At 44.0% G+C, this 12677-nt stretch overlaps 1 protein-coding gene across 1 annotated transcript in view; it reads right to left on the minus strand.

The window, feature by feature from the left end:
• RAB8B (RAB8B, member RAS oncogene family) overlaps window positions 1–10908 on the minus strand; it is a 56010-nt gene extending 45102 nt beyond the window's left edge. Inside the window, exon 1 of the mRNA XM_047861554.1 lies at window positions 10662–10908. Coding sequence (XP_047717510.1) covers window positions 10662–10785 — 124 coding nt within the window. The 5' untranslated portion in view covers window positions 10786–10908. The remainder of the gene's footprint in view (window positions 1–10661) is intronic.
• Window positions 10909–12677: the final 1769 nt, after the last annotated feature.

Raw genomic sequence — 12677 nt, forward strand, 5'->3', positions numbered from 1 at the left:
CCATTTCCTCCTAGAAGCTTTCTCTTCTGCACTTTCACAACCTCTTATGTTTACTTTGGAGCCGTCTTCATCATTGTGTTAAACTGCCCGAATACTTGTTACTCTTTCCCCCTCTCAAAATTGGGGGACTAAATAAAGTTGCTGAAGGAGTGAATGTAGTGAAAATGAAAATGACTTCGTTTCTGACAGTAGTAAATGACTAACAAAATCTCTGCAGTTCTCACCCTAAGCTTTGTAAGCAACCTCCCCACCCGCGGTCTCTCCTTTTTACTGGCGAGAAAGCAAAGATCACGAGAAGAAGTTAAAAGACTTGACCAAAAAAAAATGGCTAATCAAGGGCAGAGATGTGTTTGGCCCCTACGTCTCCTGGTTCAAACACTGAATTTTTTACTACAGAATGTTGACAATGTCCAAATGTTATGCTATACCACTGGTGTCTTTTCATAGCAAGGGAACTGAAGGCAGATGATATGCAAGAGAAAAGAGACTTGACGTCTGAAAACTGATACCCAAGGCCTGGCTCTGGGTGACCTGGAGCCATCCACGAGCCCGCGGCCTCAGGCCCCCCCAAGCGTCAAATGGAAATTTAGCACCAACATACCTAATTAGCAAAAAGCTTCCTACCTTTTTCGATTATTTTTCACCTACTTGACCATGTTTTATGTGAAGAAAATGAGAGAATTTGAAAATACTTTATGCGTCTCTTCTCACAGAAATATTCTTTACAACCTTCACATGGTGATTTTTCTGGTGACATTTAGCTTTATTATTCAAAGCAAAAGCATTTTTTAAAGACAGGATTCAAATTCTTTCAGCAGTCTCCTTAGGACTACAAAAAGTTTAACCGATTTACAACATCAACACAGGCGTGGCTTGAATTAACTAGTGCCATTATTTCTTCCTTCTGTCTTCAAGTCATCAAGACACTAGTGTCCACCTGCAAGAAGAACCCTCGTCCACAGTCATTCACTGAAAGGACAAACCCTTTTTTCTTTACAGACACTACTTGATTTCATAGACTCGCAGGATGATGCAGCCAGAAGAGACTATGAAAACCATCGAAGCCTGTATCTGCCTTTCACAATGAGAAAACAGGCCCAGTCTAACTGTCCTTGGGGAGGGGCTTAAGCAGGGCTGATTGGAAACATGCACCAATTGTTTTTCAGAGTACTATACATTCTGCAATAACAGATAATTGGAATAAAAACTGTGATAAATCACATACTGAGATCACAACACAAATTTAAAATGTATTGAGGAGGGCACCTTTTGGGATGAGCACTGGGTGTTGTATGGAAACCAATCTGACAATAAATTTCGTGTATTGAAAAAAAAAAAAACAAATTTAAAATGTAATGGTATTTATCAAAGTTGAAGGCTGAAGGGCCAAGATAGAGACACCCCTCTGATATTATATACATGCATTTCTTAAAATTTGATTATAATAGAATTTTCTGGAAGCGAAAGAAATTATTTTGCTTGTCCCACCAATTTTTCATGCTTCTGTATGGTTTGAAATTTTCAAAACAAAAGTAAGTAGACAAAATAGGAAACACACTCGCTCAAATTATTTTGTTTGTGGATGACACCTCATCTGTCACTGTTCGTTACTGGCTATGACTGAGACAGGCACCAATATTTTACTAATGAGTTCGAAACAATGTAAGGGAGCAATGAAGTCAAAAGTCACTATTAATCCTCACACTCTTTTGTTTTTTTCAGAGTTTATTTACTTATTTAGAGGGAGAGACAGATTGCGAGCAGTGGGATAAAGAGAGAGGGGAAGAGAGAATACCAAGCAGGCTGTGCTGTCAGGGCAGAGCCCAACATGGGGCTCGAAGTCAGCAACCATGAGATCATGACCTGAGCTGAAATCAAGAGTCAGATACGCAACCAACTGAGCCATCCAAGCGCCTCTATTTCCTTTTTTAAAGATTTTATTTTTAAATAATCTACACTCAACGTGGGGCTCGAGCTTACAACCCCAGGATCAAGAGTCGCACACTTAACCGACAACCCAGCCAGGCGCCCCAATCCTCACACTTTCTTTTTTAAAGTTTATCTTGAGAGAGAGAGAAAGAAAGAAAGTCAGCAGAATAGGGGCCGAGAGAGCGAATCTCAAGCAGGCTCCGCACTGTCAGGGCAGAGCTGGACACGCAACTGGAACTAACGAGCCATGCGATCAGGACCTGAGCCAAAGTCGGACGCTCAACCTACCGGGCCACCCAGAAACCCCCCAGTCCTCACACTCTTACCGGCAGAAGTTTCTAACTCCTTACCCAATAGTTTCTCCAACTACTAACAAAAGCAAAAGAGACTAAAGGAGTAGCCAGAGAAACTGACAGGGGGAGGAGGGTAGAATGTTGTTTTCACTCTCTTCCCTCTCCCCATCCAAGCCCTCTCCCCAAACCCTGGTAAGGGTGAGGTGTTAACGGAGACTGTACTGAGACAGTGGTCTGAATCATTCCAAAACTGAAAGAGTTGACTCGCAATAAAAAATTATTTTCCATGCCATCTGAAGATTTTATTCAGAGACCTTTAGAAAAGAAAAAGTAAAAAATTCTTTGTTGAAAACCATAAACAGCTACCCCATCCAAATTCATAGGCAGCAAACAAATTACAGTAGAGTTAGTCACAGAGAGCTCACAATGCAAATTCTTTTTTTTTTCTTTTTTGTGATGGACTTTGTGTTTTTGTGTATATGAGATTACAATATTGTGTAATACCTATTCCAGACAAATTTTGCACAAGGCCATAAGAAACAAACTCTTATCCTTCAACCTTTATTTATTTATTTATTTATTTATTTATTTTTATTATGTTGATTTATATTGAGAGAGAGAGAGAGAGAGAGAGAGAGAGAGAGAGACAGAGTACAAGTGGGGGGGGAGGGGCAAAGAGAGAGAAAGACACAGAATCCAAAGCAGGCTCCAGGCTCTAAGCTGTCAGCACGGAGCCCATAAACCCACAAATCGTGAGATCATGACCTGAGCCGAAGGCGGAAGCTCAACTGATTGAGCCACCCAGGCACCCCTTATAATTCAACTTTTAAATAGATCATCCTAAATCTCACGTCAAAACTTGATATTATATTTTAGAGATTGTCCCTCTACATTATATATCAGGAAAACATCTATAAGTTATTAAAATAATTACTGCCAAGTTCTTTGCCAAAATATGCAAAATGTGGGGAAGTCATGCCAGTCTCAGCTCTGCCAGCAGAAAGCTATGCAACACTACAAGTTGCTTAACTGCTTTGTGGTTGTGTTTATCATGATGAGGCGGGATTTCATACCTAACCCGGCATTTGCAAAGTGCTCTTCAGTCCTGTAATGCTGTCACAGGGCTGCGACTAGCACTGCAATAGCCTGTCTCTTAATGACAGCAAGACTAAATTTGATGGACATGAGGACATAGAGAGCTTTAGCATTTTTTCCTGGGTACCAAGAATTAAAATTCTGGGCTGAGGAAGGAGAGCTACTCGGAAAATGTCCCAAGGTTCAGCTACAGGTAAGTACCAGAGTGCCTAATTAAACTGATGCAGAATGCTACAGTCAACACACCAAGAAAATAGGTGTTTCATTGCAGCCAAGTAACAGGTCGGCTGCAGAGAACAGTTTCCAATTGTTTCCACCACTTTATGTTGCTTTGCGACACTTCTTCCTCTAAAGACAATCAGGCACCTTCCATTAAGGTTCTTATTAATTCAACTCAAAATGAGACAAATCCCCAAACACAAAACTGAGCAGAGGAAAAAGACACATTTCTCCATACAGTATATCCAATTATCATTCCAGGATAACATTTTCACTACTGAAATTTAGCCCTAACAGGATGGACCACAAATAGCTACCTATTCACTTGAGAAAAGAGACGGCAAATGTGTAGGGCAACGCCACCCATTCTCTCCCTTAGTCACCACCGCAGAGGTCAGGAATCCATCGGGCCCTTGGTCTTGGTGAGCTTAGTTAGGAGCTCAGAACTCCACACCAGGCAGCATGCCGGGGGGCCACTACCAACCAGCCAGCCCTGGCATTCGTGCTGAAGTCTATTTCAGCCCGGCTCTGCATATGCCTCAACACACCATGCCAAGATATTGAAATGGGTCTTCAAAGAAAGCCACTTGATGACAGTAAAGCCTTCACTGAAGCCGTAAAAATGGTAATTTTTTTTCTACCTGATGTAATTTTAAAGTGGCAATAAGAGCGGAAAACGTAACTGCAAACATTAGTTTTACTCTAGACGCTATGCCACTCTGGTGAGATACACAAGAAGTTCTATACAATAAATATTTATATTCATCTTTTGAAAAACAGAATTTGGCTTTATTCAACCCAAATGCCCAGCCTGGTTCCAATCCACTCGCTACCTTGTCATTCAAACAAGCGCGAGGCAGGATACAGACACAAACAGAGCTCCATCTGCTAATTAAAACTGGGCATGAAACTGTTAACAGGCATCTGTTGCATTGTGTGAAGCTAATGGGCAGAGACAAAGCTGAAAGCTCTTCTGAAGCAAACCCAGTGATGCCACTCATTTTCCATTTGGTATTTATGTCAGTGGGGGGCGGGAAGCGGGGTGTTAAACAGCTTATTATGGAGACTGAAAGATAAGTGATATCGTACCTAGTCTAAAACGTCCCTTTACGTTTTCTACTGGCATTCTTGAGTTAAGAATTCAGATTAAGCCCTTTTGATCTTATCTCAGACATACTGTAATTATAATACTATGGAAGGGAATAATAACCAAAACTCAAGCAATGCTGTAGAGCTCATACAGTGCTTTCACAATTCATCCATCCAGCTATTCATTCGTTCAGTTGATGAGTCATTTAATACAGGCCTTGGAGATTTAAAAGGTGAATAAAGGCTTGATTCCTGCCCCTAGGCAATTCACAGCAACCCTGAAAAGTTGGTATAATATTATTAGACTCTATTAGAGATGAAAGAACTAAGGCCTAGAAGGACAAGTGACTCACCAAGGCCAGAACACTAGGAACGGCAGATGCCAGGACATGAACGGATTGCAGACCCCACTGCTCCTCCTAATTCGCCGTATATCTCCCTAACACCAAACATGAACCAGTCCACTTGTTCGGCTACTTGCATTTCACAAACTCCCTATTTATGTTATGTTCCACAATATTACTCACCCCTGAAAATCTACTTCTCCATCCCCACCCCCCTCCCCTCATCCTGTATGAAATCTCTTTCCCGCAAAATATTCCCAATTCTACTACACCCAAGAGAGCTGGGCCCCAGATGGCTGTGTGTGCAGGCAGGCCGACCGAGACTAGAGCCAGCCTCAGGCCACGCCAGCAGCCCCCAGGTCTTCCACTTCTGGCTCCATGGTTCTTTTCAGATTCAGTTATGGGATTTAATTCACAGATCAACTGCTAAATTTGTCCTGGTCTTCAAAGGCTAGACTTATTTCCCCCTAAGACAATATCCAAACCTGTTTCCCTCCAGCTTTCTCAGTGGGTCCAGACAATGCCAGTGCTGTTGCCCAGAGAACCTCCTCCCTGATTTGCGGCCACATAGAACAGTTGGCAAAACTCTTTTTAAAGTACACTTATTCTTAGGACATACCCATATTGTATCCAAGACTCAGTTTCCCCACACCCATTCTCAATATGTTGGATGGCTTTTCTCATGCACTAAAACACTGATTGAGGAGGTAAGTTTAACCCTTTATTATCAAGCAGTAAGTTCTACTTTTTCTGAAATAGTATGGTTATCAAAGCTATCACTTAGATGGAAAACCTACTGACAGCTTTGAAAGAACACGATGACATTAAAATGAAGCTTTATGTACAAAGTGTTCAATTTGAAGTTGCATGTTCCTTGCATAGTTTTGTTTGAGAGTCTGAAACCAAGGAAAACAACTATGAAAATTAAAATCAACTTGCTCTACATATCTGGATTATGCTCGGCCAAATGTTGATAACATCCTGGATAAAAATGTAAATATGACAAAATTTGTTTTTCAGTCAATAAGTCTTGATAAAAGCCTTGAATTGCTACCAACCAAAAACAGTTTTTAATTTGAAGCTGGGGTCGACACACTTTTTCTATAAAGGAACAGTGAGTAAATATTTTTAAGCTTTGTAGAACACATATGGTCTCTGTTGCATATTCTTCTTTGTTTTATTTTTTAATAACTCTTTAGAAACGTTAACAAGCATTCTTTGCTTATTGATGGCACAAAATCTGCAAGCCACATTTGGCCTGGGGGCCAGTTTGCCAAGCCCTGATTTTAGGAAAAGCAAATCCAAGAAAAAAAAAATGCACTGTTACAGAATAAAACATGGAAAAGTGCCCTGATGAGACCAGGCAGCGACAATTAACCAGCACACTGCCATTAACATGATTTCATTAGTTATTTTGCACATGGAAGGAACTTTAATGACAGGATGCACTTTGATCTCCCAATCTGAAACTATGGACACAAAAGAAAGGGCAAAGGACAGCTATAATGTGCTGAGTTATCCCAGCAGAAATTCCTCACAGAAAAATGCATGTGCAAAATCTAATTCCTCCCTGGGAAAGGCGGTGACTTGGATTTATGGAGATGATCAAAACTAGCAGCAGCTCAACTGTGAAAAGTGACACAGACTTGAACTCGGGGCTTCACTAGAAGCTCTGCTGCTCCCGGCTGCGTGATCTTGACGCTGTCAACTTCACCTTCGTGCTCCTATTTACAAGATTGGGGCAAGGGTATAAAGTAGATAATTTCTAACTCTTTCTGCTGTCAAACTATGACTAAACTAAATAACGAAACCACTCAGGAAATACCCTAACAGGAAGAAGGGGGGAGGGCAGGGGAGAGATAGCCAGGGGAAGACGCTCACGCTGTCCAGTCAAAGGACATGGCTAGGTTTTCTCTTTCTGTTCCATCAGTACCTTGCTCAGGACAGGCCTTTCCAAGGTGTCAGTATGGCCTCATACGGATAATAAACTGCACCCACATCCCATAGGAATCAGGATGCAGAGCCGACCGTACTACTATTTCCTAAGTGTCTCAATGTCACATTTTACAGACATTTAATTAAACATTAATTATGATTACATAAGAGGTTTGGGGGAGCTAATCGAAAAACTTTGTTCAGTTCTCAAACATCTGAACTGAAAGGCTGCTTGGTCCTAGGCACCGGGCCTATAATTTCAAGCGGATAAAACATCCCTACTCAATAGTCAACAAATATTATCTGACTGATACACTGAAAGATCCCCAATAGGTCAGGTGAGAGAAAATGTACCCTCCACCACCCCCAAGAGCAGAAAGGAAATGAGGGAAGCCAGGGTATCAGAGAAGGTAGCAGGACCTTAGAGAAGTAAGAAGAAAGTTCCTGTGTGTGTGAGACAACAGTATCTGTAATCAAAATGACTGTCTCCTTCCTGTCGTGATGGCCGAACCACTATCAAACAGGGTGAACGGATGGCAGATGCCTTTTTTAAAAAATGACTTCCACTTTGACAGAGCAAAATTAAGACTTAACGTGTATCCTCATGGGGAGAAACAAGCACACATACGTAGGTACCAAAGCACGAGCGCGCGCACATACGCACACAAACACACACACACACACACACACACACACACCCCTCAGGCATTAAGAAATGACTCTTTCCTGTGACGTTGACCTTATCAAGTTTTGTCAGCAAGGCTGTAGCAGAACCTAGGAGAAACCCAGGAACTTACACAATTGGGTACCTCAAAAAACAATTATGACTGGAAGGAGATAGACCACCAACTCTTACCTCAACAACTTCAGATCACCTGGGGATGGGGGAGGAGGTGGGGAGGGGGAGTGGATATGGCTGTTAGAGATGTGGACACTCCAAGCCTACGTTTGTGGTTAGTGAAGAATGTGTGGAACTTTTTTTACTAGAATGGTGTTAACATTCACCTTCTTTTCCCAGCTTAATTTCAAGTGCAAAGCATTAGGTTTCAGGTATACAAGTTTTCCTGCTGTTTGAAGGCAGTGTGATACCACTTCCTGTCGGGTTCTGGGGCTAAGTAAGAGGCATGGATTTCCCCTCCTCCACGTCAACTGAAGACACAGCTCAGAGCCTCTTTTAACCACATCCACCCCACAGAAAATATAAAGAGCAAGATCACATATGAGACTCACCCCATTTAACGTCTCCCCTCTGTTCTACATAGTTTCAGGATACTGGTATTCCTGCCTTCATGGCTGCAACCCTTCACCGAACCAATTGCAATAAAAAAAAAAAAAAAAATCCACACAAGAAAGATTCTAAGCCAACAACATGAAAAGTAATTTTTAAAAGCTACTATCACAAAAGGAAGCAGATACTCTTAGAGGAAATGTGGAACGAAAATTAGGGCAAAAAAAAAAGGGGGGGTTACTAATAAAGCTATTACAAATGAGCAAAAGTCATCCAAGGAGCTTACCAGAAACAGCATCAGCGAGACTCATTCACTTTCGACACAGAGAATGCTTCTGGGAGGGTCACATAGAGAATGGACAAAAGGCTACCCACTCCACTTGTTAGAAATTGTCCTTTACCATCTGGACTGCAATATGCATTCAACAGTGAAAAAGGTTTATTTGGGGTTTTGAAATTAGTACCAGCATCAAAAACTACTGTCTTTTGGTTGCTGTGACAGCTCCCACCAAATCTCTTGGGAATATACTTGAGACATGACATTTAAAATCTGCTTCCTCAGAAAAGAAAAAGTCCCACTCAAGAATGACTGCCAAGAACTTGCAACTCAAACTTCCCTAAGCCCAGACATCATAACATCAGGGGGGGGGGAATCAGAGCACTCAATCCATATGAAAGAGGCCAGAACAAACAAACAAACAAACCAAAGAATTTTCCAGCTCTTAATTTTAAGAGCACTCTATATCCAAATATTCCTTTTTTAATGGTAAATAATCCTTAAAACATACAATACTCACATACAATTATTACCATAGCACTAGCCCCGTAATAACCCCAGTAGTTCAAAATATGCCGTAAGAACCATTTGAAAGGTGCTTAAGTGAGCTACTATTAGAAACCACAGACATCACCCAACCAAAAGCTAAGATTCTTAAGGTACTTAATTAACTGCAGCTATTTAATAAAGGAAATGATGTTAAGGTCACTTGTATAGGCAGCTTACAACCAGTTTTGGGGCGCCTGGGTAGCTCAGTCAGTTAAGCGTGTGACTCTTGATTTTGGCTCGGGTCATAGTCTCACGGGTGATGGGTTTAAACCCCACACTGGGCTGCACACTGACAGTGCAGAGTCTGCTTGAGATTCTCTCTCCCTCTCTGTCTGCCACTCCTGTGCTCTTTCTCTCAAAATACATAAATAAAATTAAAAAAAGAAAAAACACCAGTTTGATTTGCTCTTCAGCTTATGGTAACTTAGAGATCTCTTTACCTGAACACAAAGTCTTGCCAGTACAAAAGTAGAAAGGACAGCTCCCAACCAAGATCAGGAAAAACTGAATCAATTGAAAGCAACTGGGGGGGGGTGGAGGGTGGGGGGTGGGGGTACAGTGCATGTTGTGATTCATTTAGCAAGTAATAATTAAAACCAAAGCAAAATGCATAGGGAGGCAGGCAGAATGTAAGATCAATTCCTCTGCTGAGAAGTTATTAAACATTCAAGCCCAAGAATTTAAAAAGTTGGGAAGTGTTGCTTCTTAGGCGATGGTAGTAAAGGAGTGAACCATATTTTCCTGACCACACCATTCCCAAGAGTCACCAATTCTCTTAACACCCGTTAACACTCACACAACAATTTAATATCCTGTAGACATTATTCCACCCTTAGTCACTTTTTGCTCTTTCTCTGGCACTTGATCCGAAGGAAGAAGAGGGAGAAAATGGTAAGCAGTGTTTTCGGTTACTGCAGAAAGTCCTGTGCCCCACACTTTCCATTTCCCCTCCCTTTCCCATTTTCTCCGTCTTCTCTGTACACCCTCTCAACTGTATATTCCCCTTCCCCTTTTGCCTCCTGTCTCACACCCAGCTCTCTTTTACTTTCTCCACCACCTATCCTCACTCTGGCCCCCTGAACTGTGCTCCCCATCCTGCAATTTTGTTCTGCCCCTCCCAGGAGGAGGGATCCAGACCTCTTGCGGCCAGTGCCCCCAATCCCTCACCTCCTGATCACTCATTCCCCTGAATTCCCTTCCGATTGTCGGGTTCTCACCTCTCTTGTCCCTGATGTCCTCCCTTCTTTTACTTCACGTCCCTCCTACTCCCCCCAAAGCTTCATTTCCCCCTTCATATTTCCTTCCTCTTTCCTGTCTTTTAATCCATTTCACACCCACTATCCCCTTCTCTTTCTCCATGAGATTTCGTGTGCCCCCCCCCCGCTCCAATCACTTTGTCCTGCTAAGACCCTTCCCTGTCACTCCCCCAACCCTCTAATTTCCCCCAATACCCTCAGTCCTTGTTCCTCTGGTTCCCCTTCCTTTGCCCCCAAGTTCCCTCTTCACCTCCCCCCTCCCCAGCCTCACGTCCCCGCCCGCCCCTCTCCCTCACGCCTTCACCCTCTCCCACTGCCCTCGCCACCCTGCCGTCCCCGGGGTCCCCTCCCTGGGGCTCCCAAGCCCTCGTCCAGCCCTCTCCCCCGCCGCCTTGCACCCGCCCCCCACATCTCACTCTCTGTCCCCGGCCGCGGCCCCTCCCTCACCGATGGTGGAGATGAAGGTGGTGTTGAAGGCGTCCTCGGAGAAGCGGAATAGGAGGCAAGTCTTTCCCACCCCCGAGTCGCCGATCAGCAGCAGCTTGAACAGATAATCGTACGTCTTCGCCATCTTCTCGCTCCGGCCCTCTGACCGGGGAGCTAGAGAAGCGGCGGAGAGAGGCGGGGAGGGGGCCGCGGATGAGGGGGCGTGTCCGCCGAGCCACCACCGCTCGCCCCGCCCTGAGACCCGCCCCTTCCCTTGGAGAAGGCCTGCGCGCCCCGCCCCACGCGGCCAATCCGAGGGGGCTTCGTCATCACCGCCCGCGTCCCAGGGCTTGATGGGATTTGTAGTTCCTTTGAGGAGTCTCGGGCGTGCCCAGCGCGGGCTGTCCGAGCAGCCCCAAGGGATAAAAGAGGATCTGCTCGGGGCTCGGTGACCTGGTGGATTAGACGTTTCCACCCCTGCCGGGAAGGAGGGTCCCCTTTCGAACTCTGCGCGTAGTGTCGCTGGAACTCAAGTTCACCGTTTTCTTTGTGTGTGGGCGCCTTTCAAATCCAGACCTCGGAATCTGAGTCCCACGACTCCCGTTTGTCTCCGGTCCGGACCCGGAGCAGAGATGCTTTCTTTGCTTCATGCTGCTGTGGCGCAGCCTGTGGATTATCTGCAGAGTGCGTTATCTGGCTTCTCCTGCAGTTCCTTATCAGCACCACCCCAAGCCCCCTCCCGCAGCTCCTCAGTTACAGATCTCCAAAAGAATGATTGCCGTTCTAACTTGAACCTCAGCTGTGTTCTCTTCACGGCACACAGACCAGAGCCAAATACAATTGGTATTTTAGAGATCTGTTGTGCAGACCGCTCCCCTCCCAAGGCAAGAGGATGGATAAAAAAAAATCGGGAAATTGAAAATATTAAGGCTTGTGCTACAGGTCTATGTCCTATAAAATGAAAATCATTATGCGAGGCCCACACTATGACGTTGGGAATGAGAATCGGATTTTGTCTTGGCTCAGCGACTCAGCTGTTCAGTCTCTGCGCCCCAGTTTTCTCATCTGTAAAATGGGCATAAAACAAGCATTTCATAGGGTTGTAAAGAAAATTAAATGAAATACCTAACATAAATGTTTGTGGTGATAGTTACCTTCTTAAGCCCTCTCTCTCCATGGATGACAAATGGGGGGGGGGGGGGCAGCATTGTCATACTCAATGTAATCCTTTATTTACTGTTTTAGACTATTCTGTAATTGTTTTGTGGATGTATCATTAAGGCCTCTTTCGTTTGCTACTGGCAGAAACCCAACCAGAACAAGTTCTCCTGGAAGGGAAGTTTCCTGGCTCAAGTAAAGCCACAGGGCAAGGAATGGCTAAGGAGGTCTAGGACCAGAGGCTTCATCCATTCAGGGTTCAATCTCCCATCTCTTCTCTCTTCTCAGTTTTAACTTCTAATATGTCAAATACCTACAGATAAGACCCACATGAACAAAAGCTCTTCAGAGTACTCAATAATTTTTTTTTTTTATTTTAGAGAAAGAGAGCGGGGAGAGGGACAGAGGGAGAGAGAGACAATCTTAAGCAGGCTCCATGCTCAGCAAGGAGCCCAGAGAGATGCAGGGCTTGATCCCACGACCTTGGGATCATGATCTGAGCAGAAATCATGAGTTGGTGGCTCAACCGACTGAGCCCCCAGGCACCCCCACCTCAATAATTCTTAAGAGGATAAAGGGGTCCTGAGGCCAAAATATTGGAGAACAACTGGCCTAGGCATTTACCTTAGATCTAAGGAAATACCTTATGGAAGGTTAGAGGAGGTTATTAAGGAAACCAGTGGACTCAACCATTAGTGGAATAAGGAAAACACTTGGGACAGTAAACAAGATGTCAGACTTTTCTTCCTTCCTTCCTTCCTTCCTTCCCTCCTTCCTTTCTTTTAATGTTTATTTTTGAGGGGGGTGGGGAGGAAAGGCAGAGAGAGAGGGAGACAGAGAATCCAAAGAAGGCTCTGAGTTGTCAGTGCAAAGCCTGAT

The sequence above is a fragment of the Prionailurus viverrinus genome, chromosome B3, assembly GCF_022837055.1.
Source record: "Prionailurus viverrinus isolate Anna chromosome B3, UM_Priviv_1.0, whole genome shotgun sequence".
NCBI classification, from domain to species: Eukaryota; Metazoa; Chordata; class Mammalia; order Carnivora; family Felidae; genus Prionailurus; species Prionailurus viverrinus.